Here is a 19,096-nt window from a genome sequence, read left to right as displayed (position 1 = left end):
GATTTCGGTTTTGAAAATACATTAAAATTCCAGTCACCTGAAGCCATAATTAAGAGCATCTTCAGCTGAAACTACCCCAATATCTTTAGTTCTTTTTATCCATATGCGATTAGTTGTAATAACATCTTCAACTTCATCCAGACGCTCTGAAAATTTGCTAACAAATTCATATATATCATCCAAAAGACCAAAGGGGATGTCCTGAAACAAAGTAGCTGTTACACAGTTAACAATCATAACTATTCAAGAATATTCCTTTATGTGAATATATTTATTTATATTTTTACTTGACTCAATGGTTGTCTGACATACTTGTACTGTATTCCTTAAATCATCCACCCATTCTCCCAGTTTGCTAAGTATTTATATAGTCTTACACAAGACATAACAGCAACTCTACACAATATGTTACTTTAACGAGAAATCTGTAGAAACTAACCTGATGGACTCCACCAGGTCGAACGTAAGAAGCATGCAATCTTGCACCTGATACTCTTTCATAAAATTCCATCATCTTTTCTCTCTCTTCAAAGAGCCAGAAGAGTGGTGTCATTGCTCCAACATCAAGCATGTGGGAAGCTGTGGCTACAATATGATTCAGAAGGCGAGTTATCTCTGCAAAAAGAACTAGATGCACCAACAAATAAAATTTATCAATATGGCCCACAAAAAAATTATCAATTTAATAAAAATATTAAATTAACATTATTTTTTAAAAACAAGTACACAATTTTAAGCTGCTTGTGTATTAGTTTGTGATTTGTAATTTTGGCCTAGAAATGACTTAAGTCAAAAGTTTTAAGTGAAACAGAAAATTTCAAATTTTTCTTGGTCTGCTCATAATGATAAAAATTCATGTAGAGATATTTTTAGTACTTTTTTTTATCTACGTAACTTACACAGGATGCTATAATCACAACAGTTGTCCCTCAACATCTATGAAGGCATAATATCACTGCACAAAGTTACGTCATACATGTTAGAACAACACCAACATTGTTTAAATGATGTCACGGAGAGCAAGTGTTCTTCGTAGGAGCTCATGGAATGTGTCTCATACAGAAGACTTGACACATGACTCTATAAGAAGGGATTAAGTGGAGTCAAATTAGGTGAATAAGTTGCCAATAAAACAGTTCCGCTTGGCCAATTTCCCTTAACTATTTGGAATAATCTTGGAAATATTTTGTGTTGTATGTCTGCTATGTGGCTTGATACAATGTCAGCTTCCACACAGTATCCATTTTTTGCCCATACATGAAAATCATGTAGGCCTATGCTAATCCTGTTATCATGAACATCATCATGTTTTGGGGTGGTTGACTGTACACTTCAACTTGTTAACACATCTTGCAGTCTTACAAATCTTTGCACAAAGACTGACAAATTCAGAGTATATGCAATGCATTTCTGCATATGCACCTGCATCTGTACTCTGCAGATCACTGTGATGTACATGGGAGAGGGTACATCCCACTATACCAGTTATTAGGATTTTTCCTGGTGCATTCATGTATGGAGTGCAGAAAGAATGATTGTTTAAATCCCTCAGTTTGTGCTGTAATTAAACTAATCTTGTTGTCACAGTCCCTACTTGGATGATATGCAGAGTATTGTAGTTTATTCCCAGAGTTATCACTTAAAGTTGGCTCTTGAAACTTTGTGAGTAGGCGCTCTCTGAATAGTTTCTCTCTCTTTCTTCGACAGTCTGCCAAGCCAGTTCTTTCATCACCTTTGTAACACTCTGCTGCAGGTCAAACAAATCTGTGACCATTGGTGCTGCACTTCTCTGTGTGTGTTCAGTATCCCCCTGTTAGTCCTATCTGGGACAGGCCCCACACACCTGAGCTATATTCTAGAATCTATTGCACAAGTGATTTATAAACAATCTCCTTTGTAGACTGATTACATTCTCCTTGTATTCTACCAATAAACCAAAGTCTGCTATCTGCTTTACCCACAACTGAGCCTATGTGATCATTCCACCTCATGTCCCTACTAAGTGTTACACTCAGGTATTTGTGTGAGTTTACAGTTTCCAAATCCAACTATCTGATATTATATTCATAGGATACTATGTTTTTTTCATATTCTGAAGCACACAGTTTTACATTTCTGAACATTTAAAGCAAGTTTCCAATCTTTGCCCCATTTTGATAACTTATCATTATGGACGAGTGCATCACATGTGAGAAGTCTGGGACGATTAATATTAATATAAAACATGAACAACAATATCAAAACATGCTTCCATGGGGCACACCAGAAGTTACTTCTAGATAATGTTTTGATGACTCTTCCCATCTAAGATAATATGCTGTGTCCTCCCTACCAAAAAATCCTCAATCCAGACACAAATTTTGCTTGATATCCCACGAGATCATACATTTGATAATGAGCATATATGTGATACTAAGTCAAATGCTTTTTGTAAATCAAGAAATACTGTGTCTTCATGACTGCTTTTATCAACAGCTTTCCATTATGTCATGTGAGAAAAGTGCAAGTTGGGTTCCACATAGTCAATGTTTTTTTGGAATCCATGCTGGTTGACATGGTGGAGTTCATTCTGTTTGAAATATCTCATTGTGTTTGCAGTTGAGAATACATTATAAGATTCTTCAACAAATTTATGTCAAGTGTACTGGACAGTAGTTTTGTGGTTCACTTCTATCTAGTTTTGTGGTTCACTTCTATCACCCTTCTTGTAAGTTGTTGTAACCTGTGCTTTCACCCAATTATTGGACATAGGCTTTTTTCCCCCTATCCCCACCCTTCATGAAGTACATCAACTTGTTGGTCAGGCTTGCCTACCCTGCAATGTTTGGTAGCTACGTTAACATATAGATGTATTACACTGCACAACCAACAAGTGGTAGATTCTACTAGCAGAGTTGATTTGGTACCTTTTAATTGTCATTTCCACAGCATGACCCTTTATCTCATATTGATACAGTTGTCATTCCTTGTCATTCCTGAAAGTATTTATTACAGTCACAAAACACCCTGTATAGCCCACCCACATGAACAGAAGTAGTTCTGAAATTTGCTGTAAGAAGTTGGGATGGTTAACCACTGCTCAGTTGGATCAGTAGAACATATGGAAGCTGTTGTTAAATCTCTTGTCCTATAGGTGCTATCTCAGGCATTCAGAAGAAGTGTTGCAAATTGAATCACACTTTTCCTACAGAATATAATGTTATTTGGAAAATACATATTTTTATTCTGGGAAGGAGTCACAATTTAACATCTCATTAATATTACAATCATTATAGGTGGTGCACAACTAGAACTGGGGAAGGATGGGGAAATAAACATGTGGTCTCCCATATGGAAAACACTGACAAGGAGCGGGGGGGGGGGGGGGGGGGGGGGGGGGGGGGGGGCATGTTGACAGGACATGTTAAGACATCAAGGAGCAACTTTCATGATACTAGAGAGATCAATATACTACTGGCCATTTAAATTGCTACACCACAAAGATGACATGCTACAGTTGCAAACTTTAACTGACAGGAAGAAGATGCTGTGATATGCAAATGATTAGCTTTTCAGAGCATTCACACAAGGTTGGCTCCGGTGGCGACACCTACAACGTGCTGACATGAGGAAAGTTTCCAATCGATTTCTCACACACAAACAGCAGTTGACCGGTGTTGCCTGGTAAAACGTTGTTGTGATGCCTCGTGTAAGGAGGAGAAATGTGTACCATCATGTTTCCGACTTTGATAAAGGTCGGATTGTAGCCTATCACGATTGCGGTTTATCGTATCGCAACATTGCTGCTCGCGTTAGACGAGATACAATGACTGTTAGCAGAATATGGAATCGATGGTTTCAGGAGGGTAATATGGAATGCCGTGCTGGATCCCAATGGCCTCATATCACTAGCAGTCGAGATGACAGGCATCTTATCTGCATGGCTGTAATGGATCGTGCAGCCACATCTCAATCCCTGAGTCAACAGACGGGGACGTTTGCAAGACAACAACCATCTGCACGAACAGTTTGATGACGTTTGCAGCAGCATGGGCTATCAGCTCGGAGACCATGGCTGCGGTTACCCTTGATGCTGCATCATAGACAGGAGCGCCTGTGATGGTGTACTCAGTGACGAACCTGGGTGCACGAATGGCAAAACATCATTTTTTCAGATGAATCCAGGTTCTGTTTACAGGATCATTATGGTCGCATCCATGTTTGGCGATATTGCAGTGAACGCACATTGGAAGCGCGTATTCGTCATTGCCATACTGGCGTATCACCCAGCATGATGGTATGGGGTGTCATTGGTTACATGTCTCGGTCACCTCTTGTTCGCATCGACGGCACTTTGAACAGTGGACATTACATTTCAGATGTTTTACAACCCATGGGTCTACCCTTCATTCGATCCCTGCAAAACCCTACATTTCAGCAGGATAATGCACGACCGCATGTTGCAGGTTCTGTACAGGCCTTTCTGGATACAGAAAATGTTCAACTGCTGTCCTGGCCAGCACATTCTCCAGATCACTCACAATTGAAAACATCTGGTCAATGGTGACCGAGCAACTGGCACATCACATTATGCCAGTCACTACTCTTGATAAACTGTTGTATCGTGTTGAAGCTGCATGGGCAGCTGTACCTGTACATGCCATCCCAGCTCTATTTGACTCAATTAGCAGGCATATCAAGGCCATTATTATGGCCAGAGGTGGTTTTTATGGTACTGATTTCTCAGGATCTAAGCACCCAAATTGCGTGAAAATGTAATCAGATGTCAGTTCTAGAATAATATATTTGTCCAATGAATACCCGTTTATCATCTGCATTTCTTCTTGGTGTAGCAATTTTAATGGTCAGTAGTGTATAACGTAAAAACTGTAAGGTTTGACATAGATTTGAATGTGCCCAACAAATAGCTGAGGATGTGGGGTGCAAGTGCTACTCTGAGATGAAGGTGCTGGTGTAAGAGACTAATTTGTAGTAGGCTGCAATCAAATCAGCCACGAAGATTGATGACTCAAAGAGAAAACTGAGATAATCTTCTTTTACTTTTATATAGTCAATAATTTTATGATATGATGTTTTCTGTATCATAAATTTAGGCATAAAAGTTCATGTAACTCGGATGGTAGGTTTTAACATACATGGTGGTCAGAAACAGTCTGAAAAGTGTGTTAGGGTGTTCCAGGGTAGGTTGTCCTGATTAACAGCTGTTAAGAGAAAAGTAATATGTTGCACCATTTCCAAGTTAATTAGCCTTGAAGTTACCCAGTCAGGCCATTGTGCAAGCAAATTCAAGTGGCTCACCGGAGGTAGTGTTAATAAATGTGTTCATTTGGTTTCCTAAAACCAAGCAAGAGAGCAATACAAAAATTGGACATGGGATGATAGTAAGGCTCGAACCAGAGCCAACGGCTGAGCAGTCTGGTGTGCTATCACCTACACCATGAGAAGAACTGACACTAATTGTATCTGGTGGACGACTTGAATTTGTTGCAGCAGACTGATTGGCTAACTTCAATGCTAATTAACTCAGAAACATATTTAATTATTTTGCTTAAGAATCATTTCTCAGCACAACCTATCCTGCAACACTCTTACCAGCTTTTCAGACTGTGCACGAACACCCCATATATGACTTACCCTAATGATGTTACATCATATTTTTACATTCTGCAGTTCTATTAATCTATGATTCAGTGATATGTAAGCATATTGGGCAATCTGAAATGTTACATTACACATTTATTTTAATAGAAACCCAAGTTTTCTGGAAATATAGTATGGGAATTATGTGTTCAGTTCCATCATTCAAGAGCCTAATTTTGTGAGTGTTATTGTGGTGAGCACCATGTTTCCAAAGTGAGTGATGGGATTTAGATTTTTTTTTCCTATATCTACTCAGTTACCTCCACACTTGTTGCATTCTATCCTTTATACGATTTATGTAGCAAAGAACAGAAGCTTTCCTGTATGAATTCACTACATAACAAAGTTCAGGAAAGAGAAAAAAATTAAAATTCAAGAATTTGACATGAATCATATTTGGATGCAGTAATTTAAAATAAAAAATTGGAAATTTAAAAACGCACTTGAAATTAGTATTTACACAACTTTGGCAATATTTCTGTTCATTTATAATGTGAATTAGTACTGACCAGTACTGTTATAAGTGCTACTCTGAGAGACAGGAAAAATTTAAGTTGCAACTGTGATGTGTTTCTTATTCAATAAACTGTATCTGTCAAAGAAAAATGACATAATTTGGGATGTAAGAAATAACTGCAGTTGAATCACTATGTTCACTGAATGATGATCCAAAACTAGGTGTACAAAAAGATGAACTCAAAATATGCTTGTAGCACTGTTGCTGTTGTTAAAGTATTACAAAAATGCAAAGTCTAAAAGGCTCTTGATAATTAATGATTTTATTTAAATAAATAACAGTGATTAAAGATAGGAAGGTGACTGTGGTAAATATGTGTATCTGTGATACAACACCAAGCCACAGCAGCAACAGTGCAGTGCACTGAACACTTTCAGTAGCGTTCACTGCTACAACACAAAAAGAAAAATGTAACCCTTGTAATTCATCACTGAAGTTGTCAGAGGCTCAAAGATGCATGTAACATGCAATCTCAATATCCTTTGCTCTTTGATGCATTAAAATAAAATACCTGAATGGTGGAGGAGTGATTGTCAAATTACAACTGAAATTGTTTCTTTTGGTCTACTGCTGTAAATCCATGAATGAATTTTTCATTATAACTGCTAGAATGTGTACTATAGAAACCAAATGCGTTTATTTTATTGTTAAAGTCAAATGTGTTTCATAAGTAATGTGAGTAGTTTCTGCAGTGACACACGTGCACACTTTCAGTACATTCAAAAGGCCACATCTGCGGCAGTGCGCAGTGCTGTATTATCGTGTGTGTGTGTGTGTGTGTGTGTGTGTGTGTGTGTGTGTGTGTGTGTGTGTGTGTGTGTGTGTGTGTGCACGCATGTGAAAAAGAGAGAGAGAGAATCACTGACAGAGCCCACCTTGGGCTCCAGTTTATTTACAGATGGCTGCCCTACATTCTGCCTCAGTTCTCTATGTATGTTGCTATAGCTCTTTGTGTACATAACTGGTTCCTGCTGAATGTTGCTTTAACACTGCGTTCAAGTTGTTAATGCTTCTGCATAATAAAATTGTGTTCCGTCTGTTGGTCATGTTGTACCTACACCAAACTACAACATGATTGGTGTCAAGAGTGGTCCTGTTTTCTGCACAAATTTCTACTTGGGTTGGTCCTCCATTTATTCTCATGGAGGCTGAATGTGTTACAGAGGATATTTTACGTCAGTTGGTTGAACAGCAAGAATCATTTGCCTTGGCATTGCACCACCAATTACAGGCACTGGACAATCAAACTCTGGTACTTCAATCATTGGCATCTGATTTGCCTAGTCAGCATGTTCCTTCATCTCCACATCTCCACAGGTGCCAGCCAAGGACACTGCTATGCCTCCTGCATATTTCTGGACATCAACCCACGCAGCTGCCACACTTCTTTTGGCTGGGTGTGGCTGTCTGTGTGGGCAGTTTCTGACATCACCCTAAATGGATTCCAGGTGTCATCACCAGATGCTGGGGCCAGCATGTCTGCAACATCCACACAGAGGATGGCCTCTGCCCAAGGCACCATCACCTCTGAGACCATCCACATTGGGCATCACATCACCTGTTACTGCTGATTCTCCATTCCCATGTGGGTGAGGGCATCCCTCCTTGGTGGCCAAACCAGCACTTCCTCTATTGCTTCCAGCACCATTGTCAGAGATTCTGTCATCCATTCTGAGCGACAACTAATACCAGTAATGGTCAGCACAATGAGCATTGTCACCTGAGCCAATGCCCGAGGTCGACATGGAAACAGCCCCAGTGTCATTGGTGTTGCCATACTGTTTGACATGGAAAGTTGGGCGCAGAATGTGTCCATTTTAACAGACCTCTTCCTAAAATTTCCACAGTCTATAAGTTGTCCTACTCCATTGTCCACATGGTGACTTCATGAACTACAAGAGATTCAAATTTATAGTCCGAGGTTGTTAGCAAGTACGAACAGTCTGGTACTTAACTCATATCGATGGCTGTGTTGTTGTCTTCATGAAGTCTAGAGGTGATTCCACTACGAAGTTCCCGCGGTTTTCTTTGTGTTTGGATGAGACTAACTGGTTTGTAGGGCAATGTGGTATTTTGATTTTTACAGAGCAAGCATTACATTAGTTTTGCACATCACTATTTAGTTCATTTATTCACATTTAACACTTCTACGCTAATATGAAATAAGATATTGTTTTCCACCACATCTGTATCACCACCTCCTCCAACCCACACTCCAGATCAAAAGACTGCCAACCACCTCTTCCAAAGATCCACCTCCTTCCCGCATGACCAAAGATAACAGTCTCTTAGTTGTTAAACTCACAGTCAAAGGCTATATTTACATAAAACATTACACATAAAGAAATTAATGACATACATGATTTTAAATTCTGTTATAATACCCCATCCACACACACAAGTCCATGCATGCCATGCATGGGTTTGTGTGTCACTATGGAATAAAATATATCTAATACACACATCATAATAAAATTTCCAGTTTTGAAAGTTAGTAATAAAATTGGTTTCCCAAATGATCTTAGTTATATATATACTTTCCATGATATACAATTTGAAGGTTACATTGGTTGTATTGACTAATAAGTGTAATTAACTTATAACTAACAACAAAATATGGCACCTTGTATTTAATTGATCATGGTAGCTGCAGAGCCATGTTAAGATGGGTACATAATTATATAGTATATGTATAAACTCAAGTTTACTTCAATACTGACTTAATGCATCTTCGTTAAACTCACTCTTCTGATAGCAGGAAACGTTGTCAGCAGTTTCTTTGGAATATATTAAGTAAACAGTGGAATGAAGGCATCTCTAACAATCTTTTAATATAAGTGTTTCAATAAAATACCTTATGGCATGGCTTGTGCCCAAAACAACCATTAAAGCTAAAGAAATCATTATTCTAAAATAAACAGGTTCCTTTAACCACATACATAAAATAGACATAGTTCAAAATTATGCAATACTTATACACAATGTCAAATGATTGTCTCTTAGGGAAAATTCATGTATGCGTGATGAATGTAATCACATGGTGAGTCCAGTGCAAATTCAATTATGCGTGATCAGCACTGTATTTTCAGAGTCAGATCGGTTTACATATTTATGATTTAATGTTTCCTTTATAATAAGGTAGCTGAGATGTTCCTTATATGATTGTGTCTCTAGCATTGCAGTATCCTCACATTGTACATCTATGTCAGCTTTATAGGTCAAATTATGGCAAATTCTACACTTACATTGTGTAAGATTGTTAGTATTTATACCTTAACTTTACATCATTATTAAACAGTGTTTCATTTTGATTTAGTCTCATGTGCTCAAATAGAATACTGCCACGAATAGAAATTATTTCAAATTTTGTAACAGAGCATGGGTTAAATTCCTAACAGCTCTTCATTCACTTTAACATTAAATTATCTAAACTATTACAAAAAATTCTCCCACAATATAAACCTCAAAATTAGTATCACATAACCTTCAATCCATCACAAGAGTTTCAAATGTAACACTTCAACAACTGTCTCCATAATGCTCTAAACCTCAATACATTCTTAATTCGCATAATTAAATTTCATGACTACCCACTATATTTTTAACACACTACAACATACCTGGTCTTTCAAGGCACACTCTCATAATCTGACAAGTACCTCCAGTTTGCTTTATCCATTAAATAATGTTCCATCTGACATAGATTACAAATGACAAGGTTTTGTCTTCTTACACTCAATCATTATTCATATCTTATTACTTTAAAAGTGTGCACATCATTAACTTTGGCTTCTGTTAAGAGACATTACTATGAAACTGTAGAATGGTTCATAGTCTGACACACTGATCTCATATGAAATTTAATGAATGGGTATATTAGAGAACAAAGAGAAATTAGTACAAACATAATTCACATTAACACAAAATCTACTGCATACTTTTCGCTGACATGGTACCACACTTTGACAGGAAGTTTTCCTTGAATGATAAAACAATAAAGTGATATAGTTGGGCCAGTCAACTAGTTCTTTACGAGCAGCATTTTACTTATTGATGACTATTTTATGGGTCATGTTTGTAGAGTTTTAACTCTGTAACATTGCACAGTCCAAATAACTTCTTGGATTTTGGGTAGATTAGCCTGTAGGCATTAGGGTGTGGGTTTTCCTTGATTTCAAAGGGGCCTATATAGATGTCAAAAAATTTCTTTATTTCTAAACTCATCAATTTAGATTTTTCCTGTGTTTTTACTAAAACCAGATCTTCTGTTCTGAACTGCACTCCTTTACTTCTTGCATCATGTATCCATTTTCTTACCTCTCCTTGTCTTTTCATAGTGTTCCTAACAGCTGTTTCCCTTTCCTGGGGTGTCATAGTTTGACAAGGTGGGATATCAACATTCTCAGAAATCAAATTTGCAGGTCGTCTATTAAACATTACTTCATAAGGTGAAAAACCAGTGGATGAATGCTGTAGGCTGTTCATTATACCCTCGAAGTCAGTAACATTTTCAATCCAATTAACATGATTTTTACTACAATATGTTCTGCAAAGCCTTCTAATTTCCCTCATGTACCTTTCTGCTGGGTTACTTGACGGGTGACAAACCGAAATCAAAATATGTTTTATTCCTGTATCTTCAATAAAATTTTTTCATAATTTAGATGTAAACTGTGACCCATTATCAGACATAATGGCCTGGAGTATACCAACATTTGTGAAATAATGATTTGTCAGCTTGATGATAATTTGTTTGCTGGTTGCTCTCTTTAATGGATACAATTTTACAAATTTAGAGAAAACATCAACTATAATGAAGATGTAACTGTACCCTCCTCTTGATTTTGGTAGTGGTCCATATAAATCGATAGCTGTCAATTCTTTTTTATTTGGTAAAATGTTTTGCATCAATCCTTTAGATGTTTGGTTACTCATTTTTACTCTCTGACAACGATCACAGGTTTCAAGTGTTTTCTTCACTCTCCTACTGATATTATGGAACTATACATTTTCCTGTATCTTCTGCATACATTTTGTTGCTCTGCAGTGTCTGAATCTTTCAGACTGATTAACATGCCATACATTACTCAGGCCAGCATAGTTTCCAATTGTCTAAGTCAGGTCTACGTCTCCTAAACAAAATCCCTTTTTGTACTTTATAATACTGATCTACCTTTTCTCCTCCCTTTTTCCCTACATAACTTTTAACCAATTTCCAATTTTCATCATGATTTTGGTTTCTATGAATATCATTACAGATTTTTAATATTTCAGCTTCATCTTTTACACTCTTTAAGTACATAAGTTTGAACTCTTTCTCCTCTTTTCCATAAGTATTTTCAACATCTGCACCTACTGGTAGCCTGGAAAGGGCATCTGCAATGACATTATGTTTACCCTGAATAAATTTGATCTCATAGTCAAACTGTTGAAGGAATAAAACCCACCTTGTTATACGGTCATGATAGAGTCTGCACTCCTGAATGTAAGATAGAGCTTTATGGTAAGAGAAGACAATAACCTTGATCCCTAACAGATAACTTTTAAACTTATTGAATGCCCAGTGGATGACAAGTAGTTCCTTCTCTGTGATTGTATATGATTTTTCATACTTTTGTAAAACACGGCTAGCAAAAGCAATAGAATGGTGTTCTAATTTTCCTTCCACTTCTATGTTTTGAAACAAGTGTGCCCCTAAACCTGTCTCACTACTATCTGTCATTATACAGAATGGTAATGACATAACAGGTCTATACAACATCTGACTTTGGGACAGTTGTTGTTTTATTTCCACGAATGCATCCTGACATTCTTGTGTCTAATCCCAAACAGTATTCTTTTTTAGTAAGTTACATAAGCAGTTTGCATTTAAAGCTTGGGTACTAAGAAATTTTCTATAGAATCCAGTGAGACCAAAAAAGGACTTGAGTTGTTTTTTGTTCTTGGGAGTAGGGAAGTTTACAATGGCCTCAAGTTTATCCTTATCAGGTAAGATTCCCTTTTCTGAAATATTATGCCCCAAAAATTTCAGTTCATTAATTCCAAAACAACAGTTTTCCAATTTTACAGTCATTCTTCCTTCCCTCAATTTTGAACAGCCTTGTCTCAGAAGGTTTAGATGATCTTCCCAGGTTTTTCCAGTTAAAAGAATGTCATCTACATACACTATTAATTTTGAAGACAATTCATCACCTAATACAAAATCCAATGCTCTGATAAATTCAGCCACAGATGCATTCAATCCAAAAGGGACAACACAATATTGGTAACTTTTGCCACCATACAAAAAGGCAGTATACTTCATAGAATCAAGTTCAAGTGGTATTTGGTGAAAACCAGGAGTCAAGTCTAGGTTACTCATAAATTTTACATTATCAAATTTGTGCAGAAGTTCGTCCATATTGTCAGGATGGTCATTTTCTCTGATCAAAACCTTATTAAGGTGCCTAGAATCAAGTACAAGTCTAACCCCACCATTTCTCTTCAACACAACTACTAATGGGTTGTTGTATGCACTTCTACTTATTTCTATAATCCCCCAAGTTTCCATTTTTTGGATTTCCCTTTCTACATCTTTTTTCCTGGAGAATGGAATGCCATATGGTTTTAGGAAGAAAGGATGATGATCTCTGAGTTGAAGTCTGCACTGATAGTCTTTTACCTTCCCTGGTCTCTCACTAAATGTATCCTGAAATTTCCATAACACTTCTCTTAACTGATTTTTCTGACTTTCGCTTAGATTTACAGCTTCCTTCAATTTGACTTCGACTAATTCTTCAAAATTTTGTTCATTTATAAGATCAAAGGATGTGTTACCACTTATGGCTTGATTATCTACCTCGCTTACAACAGCTTTGATATGGTTACAAGAATTACTACAGCTAAGAATGAACATTTCTGTTTTCAGAATACTATTTTTCTCAGGTTCAGTAACTATAACACTCTTATCTTCCCAAGAGAAGCTTACACCCACTTTCAAGACCCAATCCATGCCAAAAATGATATTTTCTTCTAACCTTGGGACCACAAGCCAACCCTGCTCAAATTCCACATTTTCAATTTCAAATGTTAACAATACTTGACTCTTAAGTACCTTACTTTGCTTACAAGTGGCACCTCTGATTTGTACCCCTACAACCGGCATTTCTACAAAGTTCTTACCATCCCTAATTTTATCTCTAAATTTTTATGATATTGCACATATGGGGCTTCCTGTATCAATAAGACAATTTCGTTCCCACTGATTTACTCTTATTTTAATGTATGGACAGCCTAATTCCTTTTCATCTGCCTTCCCCTCGGGAACTTCATATAATAAATCTTTTTCAATTTCTTTATAATTTCCATCTACTTCCTCCCTTTCAGTCTTCATCAAGTTTACATGAGTTTCAGATTCTAAGTTACTAGCATCAAGTTTACACTTTGGCTGCACACAAAATAACTCGCTACTGTTTATGTACCTTTCACTCAGACTCTTTCTTTTACTCTTCCACCAACTTGGGCATAAAATTCTACTAATTATACCTAGATGATACCAAAACACTTTGCTACTACAACTCTCATTATACTGGTTCCACAGAATTTCTAAACATTGGCTTCCTTTGCTTTCAATAATATCACGCAAACCTAATTCTTTCACAATATTTTCACTTTTGTTATCACCACTTTGATTAACCATGAACTGATCAGGACAGACATGTAACAATTGATTTTCAGCTGTCACTTCACTATTCTTACCATACTCCTTTGCTTCGTCACCACAACTATCATCAAGTTTCAACACTTCATTATTTATTTCAATAAAAACATTGTACTCACCTTCTGGTTTGCTTACTATACTTTTCACATCAATAATACTAACATCATCACTACTGTGGTATACTTTACTGCCAGTTTCATCTATTTCTCTCTGTTTCTCACTTTCTATGGTTGATTCTTTTTCCTGTTGCTTAGGTTTATCATCAGCTGACTCACTATTACCTTCTTGTGTGAACAACCCCCCCCAATTCTGAACTAAAACATTTATTACTCTCTTCATTATTAGCTTGCTCTCCTCTTTTTGCTCAGCTGTAAAAATCACTTAACAACTCCTCATCCAAAATTGAATCAGAACTTTGATCTCTCCTATGTTTATTTTGCGGTGGTCTATTGTGCCACATAGCATCCCAAAATTTTTTATCAAAACTTATATAATTCACTTGATATTCCTGGTTTTTAACCTGTTTGTTAATGGTACAGTTATTTACACTATTTGGTTTTGTGTGAAAGTTAGTGGTCCTATTATGTTTAAATCTGTTCGCCCCAAAGCTGTAGACCCTCATTGAGGCAGTCCGGAGTTTTCGGGTGGCTACCTCTGTTGTCACTCCTCCAATTTGTATTCATTCTGTTCTTACCTTCCCATCTGTTGTTCCTAGTTACACCATTGTTTTCCCAGTTTCTCCCTCTCCCATTACCATTATACTCCCTTGTTCTATCACAGTGGCGTTCATTCTGAAAAAATCTATCGTCCCTTCTAGGGTTCTCCCCAAGGTAATCAGAATTCCACCTCCCACTGTAATGGTTTCCATTACTAAACTGTTGCACATTTCTTTCCATTGCCCTGTCTAATTTGTCTATATATTTTAGAAACTGGTCTAAATAGTCGTCAGGTCCATGCACTAATTCCCACTGTATTCTTTCAGGTAACCTTCTTTTAAGGGCATCAGTTTGTGTCATTTCATCGAAGGGCTTATCTAGATGCACCAATTTCCTAAGTTGATCCCTGCAAAAGTCTTTCATTGAGTGGTTTCTGCCCCTGAAACTAGGCCCATTTAAAAATTCACTTTTTATCCTACCCTGTTCAGTCTCAGACCAAAACTTATCTAAGAAACTCTTCTTAAAATCACCAAACATTTTCCGCTCATTGAAATGTTGGTTTGCCCAAGACAAAGCTTCTCCCTCAAGAAATTTTTTGACAAATTTAATCTTTAGATTATCAGACATACCAGGAACAAGATTGTCAGAGCAGTGTTATAAAAAATCTACAGGGTGTAAATTATCACAAGAAAAACTATTTACAGGTGAATTACTCCACACACTTCCACCATTCATACATAAATTTCTAGACACAAAATTATCTTGCATTTTAGTGAATCTCTTGTCTATTACACTTAAATTACATGTTACAGACTCTTGTATCTTATTTAATTCAGCATCTAAGGAATTAACTTTTGATTCTGTATCTAGACTTAATTTATCTACCCTCTCCTCCACAGTTCTTTGAGCTGAGGTTAACCTTTCAATCTCTTTCCCTTGACTTGAGCTAACTGTGGCCAATTTATTTTCTAAGATCACAAACTTATTTTCTATAGCCTCAATTTTGGAGTTCACGCCCTTCAAACTTTCTCCTAATTGAAGTTTTAAATTTGAGATCTCTTCTTTCAGTACATCACCGTTGCTTTTCATTTTTGTGCTTCCAGCAATTCACTAGTTAAGTTCAATTTCACTTCTAGCGATTCACTGGATGCATTTATTTTTGATTCTAGGAATTCACTATTTGAATTCATTGCCACTGTTAATTTGGACTGCATTTGTCCCATTCTGGCAAAGAGTAACCTTACCCAGTCACGTTGATCCGGTTTTCTTTCGGTTTGTGAGTCATCTGGTTCGTCACTTACGCCACACACGTTCGAGTCTAACATTTCTCCCACTTCCTTTTTAATTTCTTCTGATAGCGTCATTATGACACCACATGCTTGGACACAGTCTTGACGAAAAGTTTAAAACAAAGAAGAATTGTACTTATCTTTATACACCACGACGTTGATCACAGGTCCACCTCTCCGCTTTATTGGTTCTCACACTACTTTTTCTGGTCCAAGAAACATGTACAATGTTATTCATGTTTTACGAATTATAATGTTTATACTGTCCTGCAAACAAAACACAATTAGTCTCATCACACTTAACTGTAATATCCCAGATGAGCCCCCAAGTTTAACGGACCTCTTCCTAAAATTTCCACAGTCTATAAGTTGTCCTACTCCTTTGTCCACATGGTGACTTCAGGAACTACAGGAGATTCAAATTTATAGTCCAAGGTCGTTAACAAGTACGAACAACTCATATTGATGGCTGCGTTGTTATCTTTGTGAAGTCTAGAGATGATTCCACTGTGAAGTTCCCGTGGTTTTCTTTGTATTTGGATGAGACTAACTGGTTTGTAGGGCGATGTGGTATTTTGATTTTTAGAGAGCAAGCATTACATTAGTTTTGCACATCACTATTTAATTCATTTATTCACATTTAACACTTCTACACTAATATGAAATAAGACATTGTTTACCACCACATCTGTATCACCACCTCCTCCAACCCATACTCCAGATCAAAAGACCGCCAACCACCTCTTCCAAAGATCCACCTCCTTCCCGCATGACCAAAGATAACAGTCTCTTAGTTGTTAAACTCACAGTCAAAGGCTATATTTACATAAAACATTACACATAAAGAAATTACTGGCATACATGATTTTACATTCTGTTATACCATGCTCGAAACACTTCAGACCATTTGCTCCCATTGCAGCACACCAACTCAGCCAGAGCCCAGCAGATGAGGACAGCATGGGTGTCTCAAGAATCCATGATCTACCTAAGAGAGGAGGAATGCAGTGATGCATCTGCATACTTTCAAAAGTCCATGTATGCAACAGTGCTATGTTGTCTGCAGAAGGTGGTCATAGGTTTTCAGTCTCTATTAAGTGTGAGATTCATAGTGTTTGTTGTTTCTGTTGTTGTTGATGTTGTCGTTGTAATGGTCTTCAGACCAAAGAATGGTTTGATACAGATCTCCACGCTAGTCTAGGCTCTGCTACTTAAATCCATTGCACAAGTTTACTGTAGACAAACCTCAGTATCCCTCTACAATTTTTAATCCCCTTCCCTCCCCACTTCCTTCCACTACCAAATTCGCAATTCCTCTATGCCTCAGGATGTATCCTATCAATGAACACTTCAGTCAAATTGATCCACAGATGTTCTTTTTTCCCAAATTTGTTTCAGTGCCTCTCCATTAATTACCCAATCTACCCATTTCACTGTATTTCTGTAGCACCACATTTCATGTTTCACTTCCATATAAATGTACACTTCAGACAGATCTTCATTACTAACTGGCCATCTCAGAACCTGTAAACTGGTACCATTGGCAAGTTGCCTATCCAATGGTACCCAGGGGCTACAAAAATTTGATTTTCAATATTTCACGTAATTACTGACCAAATTTAAAATGCTGTCATATTCTGCTCATTAACAGTATACTAAAGTTTAATTCAATAAGACACGTACTCCAGTTAGAAACTAGGTGATTGTCTTGAGACAGCATAACTGACCATGCACAGTTATCTGCTTGACTATTTGGCCTAATAGGGCGGAAAGTCGCCCAGATGTGCCAGAGTTCTATAAATTCACTTCTCCGACCACAACCATACTATTCAAAACACCCTTTTTTATACCAAAACCCAATTTTAGTAACATTTTTCTGACTTTAAATATATAATATGTGCTAGTTATGACTGTTTGTTATGTAAATACTGTGCCCTTCAAAAATTATTAACAAGAAACATAAAACAATCTGCACTGTAATGTACAAATGTATAATTACACATGTGGAAAGCCAGACCTAACAAAAAAGATGAGATTTACAGGTCTGAGGTTTTAAAGAGGTCTTTGACAGATGATTGGTTCCCTCCTTTAGCCCTGTGGAATGAGATTCTCTAGTCATCTAAGATTGCTTCATCCTCTCATGTTACCTCATCCTGCATCACCATGTCCATAATATCAGTGAGTTCATCAACTTCATCATTAGCAATCTCATCAACTTCATCATTTGCAACCTATTCTGTGATGTCCTCTGCATCAACATCCTCACAGCCCAGTACAACAGCAACAAAACAACATCATTGGTTCCTTCTTTGACTCCGGTTTCACATACAAATTCAAAGCTAAAATAGCCAATTTCAAGGTCTAAAAAAGTTTTCCAAGGCCTTACAAATGATATATTCAGAATCTTCTCCTACACTTCAGCTAAATACCTTATGACATCTACCAATTATTACACAGTCTTCAAAATTATCAGTCACTGCTCTCAATGAACTGAAAAGATGATGACGATATTTCTTTAGGATTTCAAGTATTCCCTGGTCTGATAACTGATGAAGAGCAGTCACATTTGGTACAAAAATAATGCTTTGATATCTCCATCTCTAAGTTCATCACTGGCAGGACATGAAGGCGTATTATCAGGAAACAGCAGAGCTTTCCTCGGTAAATTGTTGTCTTTGAAATATTTCAGTCTGAAAAATCAGCACACTTAAAGAAACCATTTGATGAGTTAACACAGATAGGTGTTTTGAAAAGGATGTTATCGGTTGACTTTCAATAGATTTAGTGTATGGGCCAGATGTTACTGCAGATCAGTTTTTGAAATGTATGGGCCAGATGATATATTACAGACCAGTTTTTGAAATATGTGGACAAATGAGGTTTCAGAGAAAATGGGAAAACAAAACCACAATAAAAGGTGATTTTGAGGACATTATGAACAGCTTACAACACAGTTCTATTGGATTTTCACATTTTTGGACACTGCTTCATAATAAACCTGGACACACTCTTTCTGTATTAGTTGAGTTTCCACCATGAACAATTATGTCTGCACAAGCACATGAGAAAATTTTCAAAAAAATCATGAGAAAACAGAGAGAAACATGAAAGAGAAGGCATGTTAGCAAAGTAATAACAACAAATTTAGGACTGGAGAATATATACTACTTAAATGAAATGAAAAGTTCAAAATGTTAACTGCTATAACCCTGTACATAATACATTAATATGTGCTGTAGCACCAGATCGCCAGTGCACTACACTTCGAATATTTTGTCAATGGCACCTGTGGGGG

At 37.0% G+C, this 19,096-nt stretch overlaps 1 protein-coding gene across 1 annotated transcript in view; it reads right to left on the bottom strand.

The window, feature by feature from the left end:
* LOC126100424 (NADH-ubiquinone oxidoreductase 49 kDa subunit-like) overlaps positions 1-19,096 on the bottom strand; it is a 169,062-nt gene that overhangs the window by 23,898 nt on the left and 126,068 nt on the right. The window contains exons 5-6 of the mRNA XM_049911028.1: positions 440-627; positions 38-201 (exon numbers count right to left, since the gene is read on the bottom strand). Coding sequence (XP_049766985.1) covers positions 38-201; positions 440-627 — 352 coding nt within the window. The remainder of the gene's footprint in view (positions 1-37; positions 202-439; positions 628-19,096) is intronic.

The sequence above is a fragment of the Schistocerca cancellata genome, chromosome 9 (genome assembly GCF_023864275.1).
Source record: "Schistocerca cancellata isolate TAMUIC-IGC-003103 chromosome 9, iqSchCanc2.1, whole genome shotgun sequence".
Lineage (NCBI taxonomy): Eukaryota > Metazoa > Arthropoda > Insecta > Orthoptera > Acrididae > Schistocerca > Schistocerca cancellata.
Note: the sequence above shows the minus strand (reverse complement) of the source record. Positions and strands in the feature narration are given on the sequence as shown.